General features: G+C 49.2%; 1 protein-coding gene across 5 annotated transcripts in view; it reads right to left on the bottom strand.

Annotated features, from left to right (window-relative positions):
- Positions 1–23,319, bottom strand: part of BCAS1 (brain enriched myelin associated protein 1) — a 104,708-nt gene that overhangs the window by 69,038 nt on the left and 12,351 nt on the right. For 3 of the 5 annotated variants that reach the window (XM_055393876.2, XM_055393869.2, XM_055393852.2), the window contains exons 2-4: positions 23,200–23,279; positions 21,775–21,853; positions 2,223–2,794 (exon numbers count right to left, since the gene is read on the bottom strand). In XM_055393876.2, coding sequence (XP_055249851.2) covers positions 2,223–2,794; positions 21,775–21,853; positions 23,200–23,274 — 726 coding nt within the window. In that variant the 5' untranslated portion in view covers positions 23,275–23,279. The remainder of the gene's footprint in view (positions 1–2,222; positions 2,795–21,774; positions 21,854–23,199; positions 23,280–23,319) is intronic. The other 2 variants (XM_088843615.1, XM_055393863.2) reach the window with 1 other exon arrangement.

The following is a 23,319-nucleotide window of genomic DNA, read 5'->3' as shown; positions in this document are numbered from 1 at the left end:
AAAAAAAAAATAGGGTTGATAAAGCACAATTCTTAAACTTTCCTGCCCATTTTTTAGGATAGGAATGGATTGACTGCCTTAAGTTTTTATGGTTAAATATGTTCAAGGGTCGGTTATCAGAGACGGAGCTCGTTTACTTCACTGCTTTGGGGATTTGGATGTGTCAAGAGACTTCTACTCAGAGATGGGTACTCAGTCCTTCATTCCCTTTCTATAAATAAGGCAGTCTTTTCTCAGTTCGGGCAATGGGCTGGCTTTGGATGCCCATGGAAATGAAACGTGACCATGCAAAACTCAGAATGGCCTGGGGAGCCCATGACCAATAACAGGAGGCCACAAGAGACCCCCGCTCCAGGAAAACAGTCAGTAGTTTTTAAAATATTCATGAATATTGATGTCCTTCACCCAAGACAAGGACTCTGGGCTCCAGGTGCAAACATCTGATGGACGCTTCCCTGGGCCAACTAGACTGATTCTCCTTGAGTCTGGACAACTTCTGCAACACTTGGCTTCCCCTGCTAGGGCCCTGGGTGCTTTCAGCATAGCTGTGGGGTTTTGTGCCTCTTCTCTCCCTGGACCACAGGCTCCCTGAGGCCAGGGGCCTCATCCTGTCCAGCACTGTGGTCGTGCCTCCCCTGCGTCCGGCAGCGTCACGCTCAGGGAAGATCTGCTGTGCGCATGCACACTAAGCTGCTTCCATCATACCAGACTCTGCTGACCCCTTGGACTGCAGCCCACCAGCCTCCTCTGTCCATGGGATTCTCCAGGCAGGAACACTGGAGTTGGGTGTCGTGCCCTCCTCCAGGGGATCTTTCCAACCCAGAGGTTGAACCTGAGTCTCCTGCACTGCAGGCAGATTCTTTTACCGTCTGAGCCACCAGGAAAGGCCAAAGATTTGATGCCAGCATACGTTTGAAGACTCACTTTGAATTAAACAGAAAGTTTATTCAGTAGGCTCCTGAACTGTTGCATTTGGGGAAGCGACATTTAAAGGGCAATTTTTCTAACTTTCGAAAGAAAATTGAAAAAGCAGTTCTTGGAATAAAAATTTACAGAACGGACAAGAACGCTGATAGCATGAGCCTTAACATATGAACCTTATTATCTCTTCCCCAACTCTGTCCAGCATTTTCAGCTATCGTCTAGTATTTACAATACCATTCTTGATGGCACCTGGTGGGGTCAGATTAATGCAATACTTATTTTCCTGAAGAAAAATAATATCCGGATAGCGCCTGGCACATTGTAAATGCTAAATAAATGACAGTCAGTGTTACTATTAGCAACTTGGCAGGGAAGCTAGCTGTCAGTAAGACAATTATATTGACAACCACGTAATAATAATCAGCCCACCTAATTTCTTCCTGGCTCTAATCTCAACTAGAGAGTCTTGACTCCCCAATCTTGAAAAATACTGTTGTTTAAAAATCCACTAACTAAAGGAATCGGTGCCTTAAAATACGATGTACATGCTTCTTTTTCCTTCTTCACTCAGAGAGTTCTTTTCTGGGTCCCAATACAAACTCTCAAAGTTAAAAGTAAACGCTCTTTTTTAAGATCAAAAGAACTTGCCTCTCTTTGCACAGGAAAGAAAGCAACTGATTCAGATGCCTCTTAAAAGAAAAAAAAAAAATCTTGTTTTTACAAAGGGATTACCCCAACTTGTTGGAAAATAATTTGTACACAAAAGAGTTGGCCCAGAACTATAAAAGCCCTTTACGTACACTTTAGTGCAAAAGAGAGTTAAAGATTAGCCCAGGCTATGAAAAGTAAGAACACAATGCATTCCAAAAAAAGCCCATAAACACACTGTATACGAAGCCAGCTACTGAGACTGGTGTACATTTCAGTCTTTCAGAAACCGTCTTTATTCTGCTAATGCCTTTCCTCCAGACTCCACTGATCATAAATGCAACCTGTCCAGCTCTGCCTTTGATAAATGGAAGGACGGATTCATCCGTATGTTAGTCACCTCCTCTTTTCTGTTACACAAAACAGATGCCACAGCTGTTATTGTTCTTGCAACAGATGTTTCTGCCCACAGAAATACGGGCAGGCACCGGGCTACAATGTGCTGGCTGTTCTAGAGGGACCTACAGCTCGTCACCTTGTCAGGACCCCTCAGTGATGGCAGAGCAAGATGTGCGCGATCATCCTGCCCCATAAGTGCCCCCCGGCCCCCCACCCTGAGCTTACACTAAGAGCAAAATAGATCGTCTCACCCTGTCTGCAGGGCCATCCTCGAACTGCGTGGGTAACCCAGGAATTTCGGCGGCCGGGTGAGGATGCTCTGTGCTCTCAGCCTCCTGGGGGAGGTCCACGGGGGCTTTGTCCCGTCCCTTGTCCAGCTTGAAGAGTTTGTCAAAGAAGCTGGAGTCCTTGGGCTTGGCGGGGGCTGCTGCCCCGGACTCAGACGGAGGGTGCTCCGGCCCAGGGGTGGCAGGGAGGCCCTCCGCCTGGGCTGGGGTCTGCCTGGGGGTTTTATCCGGGCTGTGCCCGGGTGCAGCTGCCACCGGAAGGGCCATGGGCTCACTCGGGTCTTTGTTTCCTGGAGCTTTAGCGGAGCTGACATCAAGCCTCACGGATCCACTGGATGAATCCGTGGCTTGGTCTCCGGTACGCCCTGGTACAGGCCGAGAGAGTGTCAAGAAAAAACGAGATTTAGCAGCTGGTGCCCGGGGTTTGGCCTCCTTCCCAAGACTCTCGCCCTTGGCCTCTGCAGCCGCGCTGGTCTCCATTGTCTCAGGGGAAGAAGCGGCCACATTATCCTCCCGGACGCCGATTCCCAGATCGACTGTAAAGGCAAACATGAACAGCGGTCATTCACCCCAGCGAGGACATCCAAGGGTCGCGGATGGACTCCCCGCGTTTCACACACAGAGGCGGGGAGACAGGCTGGGGACCCCGCCGGGCCCTGGCCCCTCTGCGGGGCAGAGGTCAGCTGTCCAGGCATCTTCCGACCAAGGCGAGGGGGAGGAAGCCAAGCAGGAAAGCACCCTCCAGGGGCTGTGTGAGGGACACACCAACTGTCTGCTGTGATCTCCACTGGATCCTGTGAGAAGCAGGTCATCACGATTTCACCTGGGAGGGAGGCCAGCTGTCACGGGCTTAGGAGAATAATCTCCCGACCTCGGCCTCCTGTCTGGGTCAGGAGAATTCTTTGTCGGGTCCACCTTGTGCCCCGTAGGGCACTGGGCAGCACACCACGAGACGCCGAGCACCCCAGAGTGCCCCAGCACCCCAGAGCACCCCGAGTGGGGACACCAGGAATGTCTCTGGGTGTTGCCAAAACACGCATTTGAGAAGAGCAAAGCTGGTCTATTTGACTGAGTAACTGAGCTTTTCTTTGCCTCAGTTTTCTGGTAAAATGAAGAAAATAGGGGAACCTACATCAATAATTTTGTTACGGAGATTCCATGGGTTAATATTCTCAAAGCACATCAAGCGGTGCCTGGAACATAGCAAGTGCTCAATGAACGGCACAAACATTAGTCATCGTCGTTGTTGCGGAGGGAGGAAAGTGACAGCCAGGGGAGCTGGGGCACCCCCTCCCGGCCACCCAGCGAGCAGTCTGCTTATTCCAGAGGCCACACTCTCTCCGCCTCACCTGCATTAGCATTGGCTGCCGAGAATACAGGCAGATTTTTCAAAAGGACTACTCAGATGCTTCCATTCTGACGTCTGGGAGCACAGGCAGCTACACAAGCAGGTGGGTTATACCCCCGGCCACAGGACTGGATACGGGTTCTGCCTCCTCCGGGGAGGGGCACTGCTTCCAGAATCCACCCGTTTCTGCTTTGAACTCTGCTGCTGCTGCTAAGTCACTTCAGTCGTGTCTGATTCTGAGCGACCCCATAGACGGCAGCCCAGCAGGCTCCCCCGTCCCTGGGATTCTCCAGGCAAGAACACTGGAGTGGGTTGCCATTTCCTTCTCCAATGTATGAAAATGAAAAGTGAAAGTGAAGTCGCTCAGTTGTGTCCGACTCTTAGCGACTCCATGGACTGCAGCCCACCAGGCTCCTCCATCCATGGGATTTCCCAGGCCAGAGTACTGGAGTGGGGTGCCATTGCCCTCTGCATAGACCTAATTGAACCGCCTCACCTTCTGGGTTGCTTTTATAAAGCAGTGCGATATTCAGGAGAAAGATACACTGCAAAACTGGATATCACAGGTGAAGATCAAGATCCTCGGACTGCCCTGGAGGTCCAGGGGTTGAGAGTCCACCTGCCAGTGCAGGGGACACAGGTTCCACCCCTGACCGGGAAGATCCCACAGGCCGCAAGGCAACCCTCAGGCTGCAGCTACTGAAGCCCGTGTGCCCTAGAGCCCGTTCTCTGCAGCAAGAAAGGCCCTGGCAGTGAGTCTGAGCCCCACACTGAGGGAGCAGCCCCTGCCCACCGCAACCAGCGAAAGCACGAGTGCGCAGGCAAAGACGCAGGGCAGCCGAAATCAGTCAGTCCTATTTTAAAAGATCAGGATTCTCTGCCCACAAGCTGAGTGACCTTGGGCAAGTCACTGCAAATCTCTGAATTCCTTTATATGTAAACTGGGGAAACAGAAGCTCCCATGTAGAGTAGTTGTGATGTTTCAAGGACAAAATTCATACAAAGTATCAGGAACCCTGCCTTTCCATAGTAGCTGCTTAATAACTGACAGATAACTGTGATTGTGTAGTTTGGAGTCAACCACGTCTTCATATCTGTTTGTAGGAAAAGAGAAAGAAGAGAAGCTATGGACTTCCCTGGTGGTCCACTGGCTAAGACTGCATGTTCCCACTGCAGGGGGGCCGGTTCCGATCCCTCGTCAGGCAACCAGATGCCACATGCCACAGTGAAAAGATTCTCACACGTTGTAACTACACAGTGCCCCAACAAAGATCAAAGATCCCACATATTGCAACGAAGACCTGAAACAGCCAAATAAGTTATTTTTTAAAAAGAAGAGAACTGAGGTTTCTTTAGGGCATAGATCACTCCTAAGTACTGAGAGATACACACATCCCTCCGCGATTATTTTTGCCAAACTCTAGTGTCTCACCGTGTCTCAAGTCAAGAGCAAACAGTAAAGGAGACAGGCAGAGCGAGCGTGCACACCGGCTCCTGGGCGGGCGGCAGCCTCCTCCTCGAGCTTTGAGAGGCAGAGAGGAAATGGCACAGGGGCCAGTGAGAAGCACCAGCGGCCTGTCACGAACTCGGACCTCAGGGAAAGCACCCTGCGTGAACACCGGGTGTACCTTCTAGCTCATGTTTATCGCTTTTCTGTGGCCCTGGACTTCATAATTGTGGTAAATATTATTCTCAGGCAGGAAGAGGCAGGGAGGCAGGGGGAAAGAGGAAGTGCCGGATGGACACGTCGGGATGCCAAGCAGGCACGTCAAGCAGCCGAAGTGTCAGCGTGAATGTGCGTGACTCGTGGGGACGCCCCATGCCGGGAGAAGAGGGAACAGCTGAGGAGAAAGGGGGAGCCGAAGAGTCAGAACAAGGGAGGGCCTTTCAAAACACCAAGAACATCAACTGACCTCTCTGAGTTTTTTGCCTCTTCCTTACTCTCTGGCTGGGAACCAAAGGAGCCAGTGATAAGTAAGAGCATTCTGGTCGGAGAAAAAGTGTTTGAAAAAAATCTTTGCAGGGACAGACTTTCAAAAAGTGCCAATGCATTGCTTTGACCAAAGGATCCATTCCTTACACAAAGTACCTCGAGTAAACTTCAATGCACCAAGAGTTACAGCAGATGCCAGCCATAAGCACTGGTATCAGAGGATGGGTTAAGTGTTTTGATAACTTGTGGCAACCCATAACTACGGAGCTCTGCCCACCCCCCCCCCAAACTTGGGTGAGCACATGTCCAGTCCCATCACTTGGAGCTTCTACTTCTCTTGCTAAAATGCTCACTTCTCAGGTGGGCACATGACCTAAGCCAGACTAATGAAAATAAATCTTATGATTTTTGCTGAACCTACTAGAACAGAGTGGTGATCTTCGTGCTTGAGTAGGCAAGCCAGTAGGGGGTACATCCGGAGCTGGTGGCCTTGGCTATCACATTTGACGGTGCTTGCCTGAGAACCAACACAGATGAAAGCCCCAAGAGGTCCGTGGTTGCATTTGGACACCTGGGTCCAGCTGTCCCTGAAGCTGGTTTACCACCCCACAGCCAGTAGATCTTTTTTTGTTTTTCCACTTATTCCAGTTTTAAATTAAGTACATACTCTGTGGCTTGGAGAGAATTTCAGTGACTTAGTCAGTACCTATTTCACTTGTTAATTAATAGCAATCAATCTTCTTCTTGAGAAGTTGTCTCCAGGCTCTTCAAATATATCCAGGAGGCATTTAACATGGGATGAAGGGGAGGAAAGAAAATGAAATGCAAGAAAGTGATTTGTAAGGAGCTGTTTGCTGCTGCTGCTGCTGAGTCACTTCAGTCGTGTCCGACTCTGTGTGACCCCATAGACGGAAGCCCACCAGGCTCCCCTGTCTCTGGGATTCTCCAGGCAAGAACACTGGAGTGGGTTGCCATTTCCTTCTCCAATGTGTGAAAGTGAAAAGTGAAAGTGAAGTCGCTCAGTCGTGTCCGACCCCTGGTGACCCCACGGACTGCAGCCCACCAGGCTCATCCATCCATGGGATTTTCTAGGCAAGAGTACTGGAGTGGCTTGCCATTGCCTTCTCCAAAGGAGTTGTATAGAAACAAACAAAAACCCCACCAACACTTTGCTTTCTCAGTAAAAAGAAAGGAAAAAAATCCAAGTGGGAAAAGATATTACGTCACTTGAGACCTTGGATAAGCATTAAAAAGCAAATAAGTTATATACTGAAACAGTAACTTACACATGCACAATCTTTGTGAATGACTAGGAAGAAAACCCACTGGAGTTCCAGGTTTTATAGTCTTGCAAAGATGGGGATAACCTCCGCGCCTTCCTCACATTATTATGGAAGAATAAAATGTTCCTTCTGGGTGACCGGAACGAAGCTTTTCATTCCTATGAAAACCCTGGGAGAAGTCCGTCTGGAATCTGGTTTCAATAAAATGTTTCCCACAAAGCAGACAGATGACACACCAAAGAGGTTTTACTTCCTGTAAAAATGTGTAAGAGCTTAAGGAAAATAAAAAGGAATCAAGTAAGAATGCAAACGGTAGCTCCCAAATATTTAGGAGAGTTGAAAAACTTGATCTCCTTAGTGCAGAAAGGACATTTTGTACTGTGTGTGTGTGTGTCTGTGTCTGGTGTGACTTACTTCAGAAAGTCGTCTTATCCAGACACGCGATGCGGAACTTACTTCCCACGGCACCTTAGTGTCACTGAAAAGTACTTAGACTGTGGATCAGAGGAACCTGGGTTTAACTCTGAAAATGAAACATGTGACTTGGACAAGTTCCTTTATATCATGTTTCCTCAATTTTCTTTAAAAAAAAATGGACAGGAAAATAATTGTCTTCTTCAAAAGGTAATTGTGAGGACTAAGCAAAATGCTTCCTACAAGGTACTTAACACAGGTGGGTATTTAATAAATATTAGTTGTTTTGTTACATTTATATGTTATGAATATAATGACCATGTCATTTCCTAAATAGAAGCCTAAGGAAAGGAATTATTCCGATGATTTCACCTATACACTTGGGGGAAAGACTTTGAGATAGTAATGACGTGGGCTTCCCTGGTGGCTCAGGGGTGAAGAATCCGCCCCCCAGTGCAGGAGACGTGGGTTTGGTCCCCGATCCAGGACAATCCCACACTGAGCAGCAACTAAGCCCGTGCATCACAACTACTCAGCCAGTGCTCCAGAGCCCGGCAGCCACAGTCACTGAAGCCTGAGCGCCCTCCAGCCCAGGCTCCGCAACACGGGGAGCCGCTGCACTGGGAGGCCCACACACCCCAGCTGGACAGCAGCCCCCGCAGGCGGCAGCCAGAGCAAACCCCGAGCAGCAGTGAAGACCCCGCACAGCCCAAACCAATCAATGCAATTTGAAGGGCAATGATACGAATTCACTGATCTTCAGAAATCTAAGAACCTGGGCCGTGGAAGGTTCGAGGATGCTTTTTCCAAGCACCAAGTGTTCTTCGTCAAGACAAACTCTTCATCGGCAGTCTGTTACCTACGACACTATTCAGAATTTCTGAGTAAGGGCTACCTTTTATTTGCTTTTTTCATGAGCCAAAGCTACGATCTTCACTAGCTACAGCTGTAAACACAATAGCTGATATTCACTGAATGCTTCCTGCGTGTCAGGCGGTAAAGTAAATGCTGAAAGTAACAAGAACTGTTTTGTTTCTGTATTACAGCAATCCATGCCAGGTACCACGGAACCTCCCATTTTACAGGCGTAGCAACCGCAGCTCTGAGAATAAAGTCACTTTTAAAAAACATTTGGCTGCACCAGCTCTTAGTTAGGGCGTGTGGGTCTAGTTCCCCGACCAGGGGTTGAACCCCAGGGCCCCTGCATTGGGAGCCCGAGTTCTTAGCCACTGGGCCACCAGGGAAGTCCCTAGAACTCTTTTCTCTTCAGTTCAGTTCAGTTCAGTCGTTCAATCATGACCGACTCTTTGCGACCCCATGAATCACAGCACGCCAGGCCTCCCTGCCCATCACCAACTCCCGGAGTTCACTCAAACTCATGTCCATCGAGTCGGTGATGCCATCCAGCCATCTCGTTCTCTGTCGTCCCCTTCTCCTCCCGCCCCCAATCCCTCCCAGCATCAGAGTCTTTTCCAGTGAGTCAACTCGTCGCATGAGGTGGCCAAAGTATTGGAGTTTCAGCTTTAGCATCAGTCCCTCCAATGAACATCCAAGAACTCACTATCCAAACATTTCTATGGCTGAAGGTTAAAGAGGGAACTAGAAACTTCATCATACTTTTATTCGTGAACGAAGCATCCACTTAGGACTCCTCACTCACACACTGTCGTACGCGTCACTGAGGTGACCAGTCAGGACGAAAGCTAAGAGGAAATACACCGCACACAAATCGCAAAGAGAAACTGCAGATGATGGCGGAGTTCACAGAGCCGTGTAAAGACCACACACGTGGTTTCTGTCGGGTGAGGACCCGAGGGAGTTGAAACAGCTCACCAAAAGAGAAGGAAAAGTAGATGATGGCACACTAGTTTTTCAAAGGAGAGCTCTAGCTGAATATCAAAGGGTTGCCATGGACCCTGGGGCAGACGGATGAAGACCTCAGTTTTGCAAAAATGACCCCTCTGCGGTCAGGCTGCGGGAGTCAAATGACACTTCAAACAACCATGGCTTTATGTGTTGTGTAAATGCGTTTGTTGTTTTAAAGATCTTGAAATAAGGATTCACCGGTCAGCTGCTTGTGGTTTGAAGGAAGATGTTAGATTTGAAACCTTCACCGAATGATCAGATTTCATGCTCTCCACCTCCATATTAACAGGGCAGGATGTCCTCTCCAAGAGAGTCTAGCAACAGCAAAAGAAAGGAATGGGTTTGGGGGGCAGGAGGGAAGAATTCTCAACTGTCAGCTGGATGCGATGTGTCTGCACATTTGGTGACAAAAATGTTGGATTCAAATGTTCTGTGGGCAAAAGGTGACTCGCCCTGCACACTCTCTCGAAAGCATCCTCCGAAGCCAGCCGTCACTGTAAGTCACTGAGGGGGCCAGACTGCACCAGCGACTCTCAGAATTTCCCTCCCCTTGATTCTTTTGTTTATTTTCGGCTGTTGGGGCTCCACTGCTGTGTGGGCTTCACTGCAGTTGTGCTGAGTGGGGACGACTCCCAAGTTGCAGCGCCCGAGCTTCTCTTGTCGCAGAGCCCAGGCTCCAGAGCACAGGCTCAGCAGTTGCGGAGCACAGGCTTAGTTGTCCTGAGGCATGTGGGATATTCTTAGATCGCGGATCAAACCCGTGTCTCCTGCACTGGCAGGCGGATTCTTCACCACTGTGCCACCAGGGGGGCCCTCCCTGACTCTGCATGCATCTCCTGTCAGTTATAAGCTTATAAAAGCCTGGAACATGAAAAGATTACCTAAATGCAGAACCAGTCTTTGCTCCAACATGAGCAAATACTGTCACTCAAAGACAGAGGTTTTATTTTTTCTCAATTTACTAGTAACACACATTTAACATGTGCTTCCCTCCCATATGATTAATCTCCCAATGCTTCCCTTTCCCTCTCTTTACCCCTCACCTTCACTGCAGTGTAACGAATCTTTGCAGCCTGGTGCAGCTTTTCAGACATTGTTCAGCTCAGACAAACACATACGAGCATCCCAGACACAAATACTAGGAGGCTGTATTTGTCCCTGTTGGTGTTTTCAAAAACAGGATTATATTAGATATCATTTTTGATTGCTTTTATGTATCACTGCTATGGATTGAATGCTTGTGTCCCCACAGTTCATATGCTGAAATCCTAACTTCCACGGTGATGGTATTAGGAGGTGGAGCTTTTGGGAGGGGATTAGGTTATGAGGGTGGAGCCCTCATCAATGGGATTAGTGTCCTTATAAAGGAGGTCCCACAGAGCTCTCTTCCCGCCTCCACCATGTGCAGACAGTGAAGAGCTGACTGGCTGTGCACCAGGACCTGTCCCTCCCCAGGCAAGGAGTCTGCTGGCACCTTCAGCTTGGGCTTCTCAGCCTCTGGAACCACGAGAAATAAGCGGTTACTGTTTAAGCCACCAAGTTACGGTGTTTTTGTTACAGCCGCCCGAACGGACTGAGACAGCCTTTGTTCTCCCCTTCCTCAATCAGCACATCCCAAATCTATCTTTATCTTTTTAAAACAGCGGTAAAAATGTTCCTTAATATGAATATACCAAAGGGCATTTATGTCATTGGCTGATCAATGAGCATTCTGATAGTTTCCAAATAATTTTTTTCCATGTTAATTACAAACAATGCTGGGGAAAACGTCTATGATCAAAAGTCCTAAGCTAGTGCTTTATTTCTACAGAATAGAGTTACAGATGTAGAATCACTGCACCCATATTAATGTGCATTTAATTTTTAAAAATAGACACTGCCAGATTAATTCCCGAAAAGAGGCTCCAGAGAGTCACATTTCCAACAGCAATGTGATAAGTGTCTCTCACCCTCAAGGGTGGCAGGGAAGAAAAGCAGCAGGAACACTGATCATGTACACAATATTAAACACCTTTCAAATGCTAAAAAAAAAAAAAAAGAAAAAAAAAACTTACCAGGGGAAATCATACAGCATTGTCTCAATGCTCTCAGCTATCAGGACACGAACACTAAACTGTGGAGATGGTAGGTGGGAGCAGGCTGAATTCAGCCCACACAGAATACTGCTTAGCAGTAGTAATTACCAGTGTGGGACACTGAGAATAGCTAGCCAGAAAGTAATATGAGACAAGGGGCTCAGAGGAAAAGGATGGGGAAAAGAGCCAAATCAGGAAGACTTTACAAGGACTTCTCCGCTGGCCCAGCGGTAAAGGATCCACCTTGCAATGCAGAGGCCATGGGTTATTTCCCTGGTTGGGGAACTAAGATCCCACATATTGGGGAGCCACTGAGCCACGTGCCACAAACACTGAGCCAGCCTGCTGCAGCTACTGAACCCAAGTGCCCCAACTAGAGGGTCTGGGGGCTGCAGAGAAAGGTCCCACGCGATGCAACAAAGGTCCCTTGTGACACAATCAAGATCCAACGCAGCCAAGTAAATAAATAAATTCTTAAAAAAAGACGTATTCTCCAGAGTGGGAGATGCAAATGATCAGTGAGCACATAGAAGATGTTCAATATCCTCAGTCATCAGGGAAAGGCAACCAAAACCACGTGTCACCACGTCACACTCACCAAGATAGCCTAATCAAAAAGACCTGCAACCTAGGTGAGCCTTGGAAACGGTACGCTCAGTGGAAGGATCCAAAGACAAAATGCCACCTATGGTATGGTTCTCTGTATATAAACCGTCCAGGGTAGGCAAACCCGGAGGCAGGAAGTGCATTCCCGGTTGCTGGGGTTGGGGAGGCGAACTAGAGGTTAACTGCTCAAGGGATTTCTTTGAGGAAATTTCTCTGATGAAATGTGGAATCAGACAGTGGAGGTGGCTGTACTACCTTGTGAATACAGTAAAAGGGACTACATCGCATAATACACTTGAAAAGGGTGAATTATACGGTATGTGAGTTATAGCTCAGTTTTGAAAATGAAGACCCTGTACTAACAAACACCAGCACAGCTCTAGGGTGGGGGGGTCTACACTTAAGACGCACAGAGGAGTCACAGTCAAGGCAGGTGACTTTCCAGCCAGTGAGAAGAAACGGATGGGGTACGCTGTCAGACAGAAATTCTCCAGGAGGATTTCTGACGAGAAAAAGCGCTGAGAGGCGGAGAAGTACGAGATTTCAGGGAGAACGTGCCTGCTGCAGGGAGGGGCACGGAGCTGGGCCATCCGGAGGGCGTTTTCAGAGCCGCCTGGAAGCGCTCGAGGCGGCGGGCGGACGCCCAGGGTCTGTGCGGGCGGCGTGTCCGAGGGGCAGCAGGGCGCGGAGCGGAGGGTAGGGGGGCTGTCGACGGGGCGGTGCGTCCGGGAGAGGAAGGCTGTCGACGAGGCGGTGCGTCCGGGGAGAGGGAGGCTGTCGACGGGGCGGTGCGTCCGGGACAGGGAGGCTGTTGACGAGGCGGTGCGTCCGGGAGAGGGAGGCTGTCGACCGGGCGGTGCGTCCGGGGAGAGGGAGGCTGTCGACGGGGCGGTGCGTCCGGGACAGGGAGGCTGTCGACGGGGCGGTGCGTCCTGGGGAGCGCGCGGAGGGCGGAGGCGCGGGCGCCCAGCAGAGGCACCGGAGCCCGGCAGGCATGCTGCTCGCTGCGCTTCCGCCGCGCCCCTGGCAGCCGGCGCCCGCGGACCCCAGGCCGGTCGGGGGCCTCCTCTTTCCCCGGAGCGGCCCGGGCCCCCAGAAGCCCTGCAACCAGCGTGGCCTCCTGCCCTCCCGCCGGCCGCTGAGGTTTCCGCGGACGCCTGCTTGGGGCCTGGGCTTCCGGCGAGGACCCGCCTTTCGTTCCCAACAAAGGAAGAGCCGCGGCGCGCCTGCCCTGCGTTTGGGCCCCGTGGCCCGAGGACGGCGTGCGGGGGTGCTCAGCACACGTACCTGGCATCTGCTCATGCTGGCGAGCCGCCGCACCGCACTTGCGAGGGCTGACCCCCAGGCTCCTTTTCATAACTAAAAGCGCCGTTTACTTAGGGCTGCATTACTTGCAGAGGATCCATCAGGATCTAGGACTCGCTCTTCAGCTGTTTTTCTTGCTCCTCTACTGCTGCTTGTCTGACGTGTCACGGTTCATTAATCTATCAGTCATTTGCGAGCTTTCTGTGTATCTCAGAGCCTGGGCTAAACTCTGGGATTATTGCAACAACAACTTAAATGTTCTGTTCTCAGGAACTTTTATCCAAGTCGGGGAGACAGAGTTAAAAAGCCAGCCAACTGGGGGAAGGCCGTGAGTGCGAAGCGCACAGACCTGTTTGCTCCCTTCCCAACCAGGGATGCTGGTCCCAGGTTTGTCCCTCTGTCAGGTGGCTGAGTTCGGTCTTCCAGCACACTTTGCCCAGGCATCCCAACTGGCTTCTCGTCTCACTCGTTATGGCACAGTATTGGCAGGCGGATCATTTATGCAAGTCAGGATTTTCAGTCCAAAAATTATTCAACTTACTTCTTTTTTAAAAAAGCAAAATTAGGCACTTTTTCTTTTTAGGAAAAAACTGACTACAAACAAAAATGAAAGACAAATTTTTCTAGAAACTTCTTATCCAGGTGAAACAGAAGCGGTCTTCTGCTTCTGAAAAATGACGTTTGCTGACAGATCATGCCTTAGTCCCTACCATTCATTAGCAGTGAGGAAATGGCAACCCACTCCAGTGTTCTTGCCTGGAGAATCCTAGGGACGGGGGAGCCTGGTGGGCTGCCGTCTATGGGGTCACACAGAGTTGAACACGGCTGAAATGACTTAGCAGTAGCAGCAGCATTGTGATAAATTTGATAGAAAGAAATCAAAGAAGGAGGAAAACAAGGTCCTTTTATCTCCCTAAAAACTGGTGAGGTTTTAGGTATAAATACACAGGTGGAAAGTTTGGCCAGGCGATACAGCAGGGGAGAGGCCAGTGATGAAGGACACTCATGACTGTGGACTCTGGCTGTGGTTTTTCCCTGTCGTGTTTATTTCTTCACACTTATCCTGTGCCAGTCGCTGTATACAGCTCATGTTATTATTATTTCCACTTTGCAGGAGAGTCTCTGAGAGTACACATTTCTTGCCAAGGTTACATAGCTGCAGAGCGACAGAGCCGGGCTCCCCAGGAGGCACTAGCGATAAAGGATGGGCCTGCAAATGCAGAGACATAAGAGATGCAGGTTCGATCCCTGGGTCGGGAAGATCCCATGGAGGGGGGCACAGCAACCCACTTAGTATCCTTGCCTGGAGAATCCCACGCACAGAGGAGCCTGGCGGGCTGTGGTCCACGGGGTCACAAAGAGTCGGACATGACTGAAGCGACCGAGCTCGCGCGTGACAGAGCCAGCGGGTGGTCTGTGAGCCTCCGTGTCTGCAGTGCGCTCGTGTTAGTTTCTTGCTGCTGCTGTAACAAACTGCCACCATTGTTGTGCCTTAAAACAACACGAGTTCTTCTATCACGACCTCCAGCGCCATGACAGTTGACGCTTGCCATGGCAACAGCTGAAAGAGTGTCTGCAAGGACTGAAATGGGGTGCTCTCCCAGCCCGGGGCACATCATGCCCTGTTCTTGGGTAAGTCACCAATACACCTCCCTCCTTTACTTAGCCCCCTCCCTTTGGCTTTGACCTTCCATGTACATATTGTGTCCCAGTCCAAGTCGGGTTGAGAAGTTGATTTTCGAACTAAGTCCCCGCTTTTCCATTCTCTGGCCATTGAGTAAAGCTTGCACTGTTTTAGGCTCAGCATTGGTTTCTTTTCTGATTGATTGTATCTGAATGAAAAAAGAATCTTCCCCACTGAGGAAGAGGACCTAAGTGGAGATGCTGCTGTTCAGTCGCTCAGTCGTGTCTGACTTTTCGTAGCCCGGAGAACTGCAGCACACCAGGCTCCTCCGTCCTTCACTATCTTCCGGAGTTGGCTCCAATTCATGTCCATCGAGTCGGTGATTCCATCCAGCCATCTCATCCTCTGTCGTCCCCTTCTCCTCCTGCCCTCAATCTTTCCCAGCATCAGGGTCTTTTCAAATGAATCAGTTCTTCGCATCAGGTGGCCAAAGTATTGGAGTTTCAGCTTCAGCATCAGCCCTTCCAATGAATATTCAGGATTGATTTCCTTTAGGATGGACTGGTTGGATCTCCTTGCAGCCCAAGGGACTCTCAAGAGTCTTCTCCAGCACCACAGTTCAAAAGCAGCAATTCTTTGGCACTCAGCCTTCTTTATGGTTCCACTCTCACATCCGTACGTAACTACTGAAAAACCATAGCCTTGACTAGATGGACCTTTGTCCACAAAATGACGACCATACATCTCTTTCCCTACAACAAATTTGGTAATACCCCTTTAAAAGGACCCTGTGATTATCTTGGGTCTACCTGAATAATCCAGGATCAGCTCCCCACCTCAAGATCCTTAATTTAATCATATCACAAAGCCTGCTTTTGACATGCGAAGTGACATATTGCCAGGCTTGGAGATTCGGATGTGGACATCTGGCCTCCTGTTCTGGCAATGACAGCTTTGTACTTGGCAGTGGTTCATTCCTATTTCTGCACAGGGGTGTAGCATCGTGTGAATCTGCCCTAATTGACACAACCACTCTACTGATGGACATGTAGCTCTTTGGGAAGTACTTCTCCAGATACTCTGGAATTCTAATCAACATGTATTGGAAAAAGAAAGGGAAGAACTGAAGAAACGAATTTAAACAACCACTTTTTGGCAGAGCAAACACATCAGCCTCTGACCTAAAGGTGCAAGAAATGGGGTTGTGCACAGCAGTAAGTCACGCTGCACGTGGCTTTGGCACCGTCGCCAGCTTCCCCGAAACAAGACTTTCCAATGGCATATGAAACTGGCAACTGAAGCTAGAAATATAATATGGAAATAAACATCAGACATTTTGATTTTCTGAGATATTGTCATCGAAGATGAAGTATAATGCTAAGCTTTGAAGGGAAATCCCTCATCTACATGAGCTGTACTACTTGATCTTGGTTTGAGACCAAGATCCCTAGTCTCTTACCCTCCCCAGTAAAAGCTACTGTGCAAGATAAATTTCTGCAAGGAAATAGAATGTAATTTCATGAATCAATTTTAAAGAAGAGTGCGCCTGATTGATCTCTCCCACAGTGAGTCTGGAAGACAAATAAGTAAAACACTGGAAAAGTATAAGGGATGCAGGGAAAGAAGTTTCAAGGTTATGGTTTAAACTTGCGAGAGTTATCTACATGGAGCTAATACAGCCAACTTCATACCCAAAGGATGGCCTTTATTAACATTAAATCCAAAACAGAAAAATAAACGTTGCTCACACGTTGACCGCTCGTCAGACACTCTTCCAAGAACTGCAGGTGCGTCACCTCACGTGTGCTTCCCCATGATCTTAACAGCTTTGTTCTCGTTATTACGATTCGCATTCTACAGATGTGAGACCAGAGCAGCTCACAAAGGTCACATAGCAAAGCCACAGCGTGAGTTTAGGGTCCTGCTCCCTAGGCTGTGTGCTCAGGCACTGCTTCTCAATAGGTCTTCACGGGAAATGTTCCCGCATGGCAGTGAACGTCTTTAATAGGAGAAAAAAGGAATGGAAAAGTGTAGATAAAGAGAAGGAAAACAGCCACCCAGGGTCCCATTTATCTATTTTTTAGTCACTTTTCTATTGTTCAGTCTCTCAGTCATGTCCAACTCTTTGTGACCTCATGGACTGTAGCCCACCAGGCTCTCTGTCCATGGGATTTTTCAGGCAAGGATCCTGGGGTGGGATACTGTGTCCTCCTCCAGGGGATCTTCCCCACCCAGGGATTGAAGCCGTGTCTCCTGCATTGGCAGGTGGGTTATTTACCACTGGGCCACCAGGGAAGCCTGATTTTCTCAACGTGCATACATACAGCAAATGAAGACAAACATGCATCAAAAGACATGGCAGCGAATTTTGTCCAAAGGACAAAAAAAACCAAATCACCCAGGATCCCACTTTCAACTGCACTGAAAGTGACGAGAACCTGGAGAAGACAGCCAAGGATGGCAAGCTGCCTCCCCGTTCAAAGGGACAATCTCTCCAAAGTGAGTTGCAGAGGGCGCGTTGTCAGTGGGGGTAGGCGGAGGTTTGAGCTTCAGAGGATTAACTTAAACTTGCTACAGGTTCTTGAGTGGGTGCCGATGCACGGCTGCACCGCACGAAAGCTGGTGCAACCAGCCACGGGCCACTCGGACGAGGCTTTGTTTCCCGGGCATGTAGGCGTCCACAGCGACACACTGTCCCCAGGTTTTCCCTATGTTTCTGTTACCTATTTTCCTCTTTCCAGGAAGACCTGCCAGTTATATATATATCATACATTATATATATATTATATATTATAATAACATATGCTTATAGATTATTTTATATAATATATAAAATGTATGACATAGTATACATTATATACACACACACATTACATGCAATCTATACATACAGTCAATTCAGTTCAGTTCAGTCGTTCAGTCGTGTCCGACTCTCTGCGACCCCATGACTCACAGCACGCCAGGCCTCCCTGTCCATCACCAACTCCCGGAGTTCACTCAAACTCAGGTCCATCGAGTCAGTGATGCCATCCAGCCATCTCATCCTCTGTCATCCCCTTCTCCTCCCATCCCCAATCCCTCCCAGCATCAGAGTCTTTTCCAGTGAGTCAACTCGTCACATGAGGTGGCCAAAGTATTGGAGTTTCAGCTTTAGCATCAGTCCTTCCAATGAACACCCAGGATTGATCTCCTTTAGAATGGCCTGGTTGGATCTCCTTGCAGTCCAAGGGACTCTCAAGAGTCTTCTCCAACACCACAGTTCAAAAGCATCAATTCTTTGGCGATCAGCTTTCTTCACAGTCCAACTCTCACATCCATGCATGACCATGGGAAAAACCATAGCCTTGACTAGACAGACCTTTGTTGGCAAAGTAATGTCTCTGCTTTTTAATATGCTATCTAGGTTGGTCATAACTTTCCTTCCAAGGAGCAAGCGTCTTTTAATTTCATGGCTGCAGTCAGCATCCGCAATGATTTTGGAGCCCCAAAAAATGAAGTCTGACACTGTTTCCACTGTTTTCCCATCTATTTCCCATGACGTGATGGGGCCAGATGCCATGATCTTAGTTTTCTGAATTACACATTATTATATATATATATATATATAATTGCTGGGCGTGGAGGGGAAAGTAAGGAAGGGGAGAGGAAAATGGAGAGGGAGGGAAGGAGAAGGGACTGTCTCGATCTCCACCATTTTGTTCCCGTGTTCTTCTGACGCACTCCTCACCCTTGTGTCCCATATTAAAAATAGGGGCAAAAAAATAGGGTCTAACCTCAACAGCAACGTTGACTGAATGACGACAGAGAAACCATCTCTGAAGGACATGTTAGACTGTCGGGGCCTCTGGATCAGTCGAGAACGTCGACAGTTTGCAAACTATAAAAACGATATGATTCTCCTCTCAAGTGTGTGCATCTCAGCCACCAGCTTCACGCCACTCTCGCCGAAGCTGCTGCCGCCAGTTCAGCCCATTCCACACACATCAGAGCAGAAATCTGACTCACAGGTTGAAAGGCAGGAAGAGACTTGTGACTTTATCGCATGCTTTGGTTGCCAATCCTGCCTGTGCCTCTGAACCCTCTAGAAAACGTTCAGCAGTCCAGACCCCCAGGGCTCAACCGGAGGGTATTCTGGGAAGATGGGACCTGGGCATCTACACTTTTAATAAGCAACTGAGGTAAGATCCTGGGACATCCTATAATATGAAATATATGTTTGATCTTCATCCCTGTTCCTGGCACAGAGCTCCTAAAACTTACCTTTAAGGGTCAAGAAGATGACCCTTGTTATTGATAACAAGCCAGCCCCTTTTAACCACATCTGAGTTTATGTTAATGAGGTGACTTTGGAAAAGCCCCTCCTAAGGATGGGGCCCCTGTTGCCAGAGAAACAAGACATGTGATCAGAGGGCTAGGATTTCAGCTTCACCACCCCGGCCAATCTTCCAGGAGGGGAGAGCAGCTGAAAATTGAGCTCCACCATCAATAGCCAGCGATCTAATCAAGCACGCCCACGTAATGAAGCCTTCACAAACGTCTCTGAAGAATAGGATTCAGATTGCTTCTGGGTTGATAAGCACATGGAGGTTCTGGACGGGTGGCTTGTCCAGAGAAAGCATGGAAGCTCCCCTCCCCCAGGGTTCCCTCCCCTGCCTCCCCATCACCTCCATCAGCTGTCGTCGACAAGTTGTATCCGAGTTGTATCCGCTTAGAATGAACTGGTAACCTAGTAAGGGGCTTCCCTGATGGCTGAGCGTAAAGAATCTGCCTGCCAACGCAGGAGACTTGGGTGCAGTCCCTGGGTCAGGAAGATCCCCTGGAGAAGCAAACGGCAACCCAGTCCAGTATTTTTGCCTAGGAAATGCCATGGACAGAGGAGCCTCGGGGGCTACAGTCCAGGGGGTCGCAGAAGGATCGGACATGACTGAGCGACTGATCAGCAACAATCTAGCAAGCACACAGCTCTCCTGTGCTCTGTGAGCCATTCTGGCAAATGACTGAACCTGTGGGGCGGTCGTGGGAACCTCTGGCCTGTGGCCGAGCAGGGCAGAAGTTGTGGGTAACCTGGGGACTCCCCACTTGCCATCGGCAACTTTAGTGGGAGGCAGTCTTATGACACTGAGCCCGTAACCGGTGGGAGCCGATGCTAACCCCCGGTAAATGGTGTCAGAACTGCACTGAACTGTGGGACACCCAGCTGGCGTCACAGAACCCTTGGTGTGGAAAACCCACAAAACTGCTGTCAGATGTGGTGTGGGCAGCAGAGCACAGACAGGGGAAACAGAGCAGTCTCTTCTCTTACATTAGGACATTCCAAGGCTTCTGGAACCAGTGCTGTGATTCATCTCCTCACTGTTCAGGGAAGGACACTGAAGCCCAGAAACTCACATGCAAATGACAGCAACCATAACCATCATATAGTCATGACAGCTGATACACACGGAGCCCTTACCATGTGCCACTGAAATGTGTGCTTTTATTACATCTGATCCTTAGGCTGTAGGTACTGTTATTATCCCACTTCTTGACAAGGAGTCTGAGGTTCAGAGAGGGTAAGTAACTGGCTCAAGGTCACACAGCTGGGAGGTGGCGAAACCAGCAGTCTGATTCCAGATTTCTCACCCTCAACCACTGGGCACCCTGCCTCTTATATAATTTACTGATGTTTTTCACATAGTAGAACTCAGTCAATTTTGATGCTTGGAATTTATAGCCTTGTTGTTGTTTAGTTGCTGAGTCACGTCCGACTCTTTGTGACCTGCCAGGCTCCTGTCTGTGGAATTTCCCAGGCAAGAATATTGAAGTGGGAGCCATTTCCTTCTCCAGGGACCTTCCTGACCCAGGGGTCAAACCTGCGTCTCCTGCCTCTCCTGCACTGACAGATTCTTTACCACTGAGGCACCGGGGAGCCCTTATAGCCTTATACTCCAGAATAAAGTCAAATACATGAGTACGTTGTCCAGTTTCAACACTGGCCTCTGCTATCTTCTATTTCACTTGTTTCTTTGGAATGTCTAAGTGCTGGGTAATAAGTAAAATGCTTGATCGCCTTTAGTTCTCTCATCAATTCCATGAGATGGGAATCATTATCCCCACTTTACAGATGAGAAAACTGAGGCTTGGAAAGCCACGTGACTTGCTTCAGGTCCCACAGACAGTAAGTTGCAGGGCAGGGGTTTTAACTTTGGTCTGTTGGACTCCAAAGAGGCCAGCCTCCCAGTGTTTCTATTCTGTTGCTTTTCACTTATTGCTATAAATCCCCAGACTCTTCCAGACATCATACACACCCAAGAGAGACGAGCGCTGTTAAGAGGTGAATTGCTGAGATGATGGAGTCTTAACCCCCAGTTCCTACGACCTCATTTGGAAATAGGGTCTCTGCCGAGGACCAAGTTAAGATGAGGCTGGGTTGTGCCCAACCCCACCTGCCCGTGTCTGTACAAAAGAGAGAGGCTTGGACCCAGAGACAGATGCTCATAGAAGGAAGATGCTGGGAAAATCAAGGAGGAGTGCTGTGTCAAAGCCAAAGAGTGTCTGAGGCCACTGGGAGTCAAAGCAGAGGCAGGGGACAGTCCTTCTTTTCAAGACTTTTTTTTGCTTGATGTGGACCAATTTTTTAAGTCTTTATTGAATTTGTTACAACATTGCTTCTGTGTTTTGTTTTGGTTTTTTGGTCATGAGGCACGGGAGAGTCTTAGCTCCCCAACCAGGGATCGAACCTGCCACGCCTGCACTGGAAGGTGAAGTCTTAACTACTGGACACCAGGGAAGGCCCCAGGGAATCGATTTTTTCACACACAGATCTCTCAGAAGATCCCGACCTTGCCCACACCCTGAATTCCAACTTCCAGCCCCAGCACAGTGAGACTACATTCCTGTTGCTTGAGCCGTCCACTCTGTGGTGCTGTGTTTGCAGCCCCAGGAACGACACGCGTGCCTTCCACGCGGCTTCAGCCCCGGCATCTGTTTCACCGTCAGCAGGGCCAGCAGCCCTTCCCCACCCTCATCCCCACCCTCATCCCCACCCTCATCTCCACAAGAGCAGTCCGCCGGGACACTCACCTTCATCATAGAGTTGAACAGTGCGGGCGGATATGATGACCGGCAGGCCGTTTTGACCACACGTATTCCCAGATGCGACCTGGAATAGACGTGTGGCAGTATTAGCTGAGTCTTGGATGAGAAAAATCAGAAAAACTCAGGAAAGAAACTCAAGACCAGAAGGGCGCCTCACAAATTAAAGTCTCCACTTCTAGAAACTACCCCGCTTCCTATCACGCCTCAGAGAAACTAATACCCCGATCTAAAGGGCTGGATTCCCAGGTTGACGAGAGCTTTGCACGGTCTATGCCTGCTTTCAGTAAGCCCTGTGAGCCCAGGCAGGACAGACCCCTCTGTACAGGTGGGACTCCCGGGCAAAGGAGGCACTGGTGCGACCGGTGAGGGGACAAGAGCCTGACGGGCTGGGCGGTTAACCACACGCCAGGGTCCTGCACACAAGCACAGCCCCCAGGCTGCACTCTTCTCAGATTCAGGAGGTCGCCCGTTGCTATTTTTGTGTTCCATCGAGCTGTTGCAACCCCTTTCCAATTTTAGGTCATTGCTGGATTATTTTTTTCTCTTCTGTTATTTATTGCTGACATTTTAAAAGATTACACATATACACACATACAGATACACTCACATGGAAAGACAAAAAGATTGCAAAAGAGAATGTGTTACCTGATGTCATTTTCATAATAAATGATCCCACTCATAGTTGGCATTAACTGAATATTGATTATATGCTAAGCACTTAGCATATCTCGTCTTATTTTGCTAACACTATTAGTAGTGTAATATATGTTAATAAGTGCAGAGAGAGAAAAAAACAGCTAAAAGACTAAATACGCATCTTTTGGAAGACTTTTCTTTACTTTATATTTTTGTTGCAGTTTTGTTTAAAAGAAGCTTGTGTCTGGAAGTTCCCTGGATACTGGAGTTGTGACAACCAAGAAACGTCTCCAGATACTGCTAGTGGGGAGGCAACGCCGCCCACAGGTGAGAACCGTCAGTCCAGAGCCACTGCACCGCACATCGATGGACGGGAATCCGTCACCATGGAGACACGGGTTCCACGGGTCCCCGTCCCTGCGGTTTCTGGTTCCCTGGGCCTTGAGTGGGGCCCTAAGAGCCTGCACTTTAACAGCTCCTCGGTGGGTTCTGGAGGTTTGTTGTCCCACTGAGCATCACCGACTCGATGGACATGAGTTTGAGTGAATTCCGGGAGCTGGTGATGGACAGGGTGGCCTGGCGTGCTGTGATTCATGGGGTCACAAAGAGTTGGACGCGACTGAGCGACTGAACTGAACTGAACTGAACTGAGCAACCCCCGGGAGGCGCAACCGCCGCACTGACCGCCCCGACGGGCCCTGGGCAGGCTCCTCCTTCTGCCGTCACCCCGACCCTCCCGACCAATAGCTAATGACGCAGGGGCCATAACACCACTACCTTGGGAGTGTCTGCTTCCGGGTCATTCTCCTGGTCTTCAACTCTTTGGGGAACACTCATTTGGTTACCCATTGTTCCTGCAACAGAGAAAAAGAGAGACTCAGAAAATTAAAACCC

Source organism: Moschus berezovskii, chromosome 15 (assembly GCF_049115385.1).
Source record: "Moschus berezovskii isolate FMDL1 chromosome 15, NW_MosBer_1.0, whole genome shotgun sequence".
Taxonomy (NCBI): domain Eukaryota; kingdom Metazoa; phylum Chordata; class Mammalia; order Artiodactyla; family Moschidae; genus Moschus; species Moschus berezovskii.
Note: the sequence above shows the minus strand (reverse complement) of the source record. Positions and strands in the feature narration are given on the sequence as shown.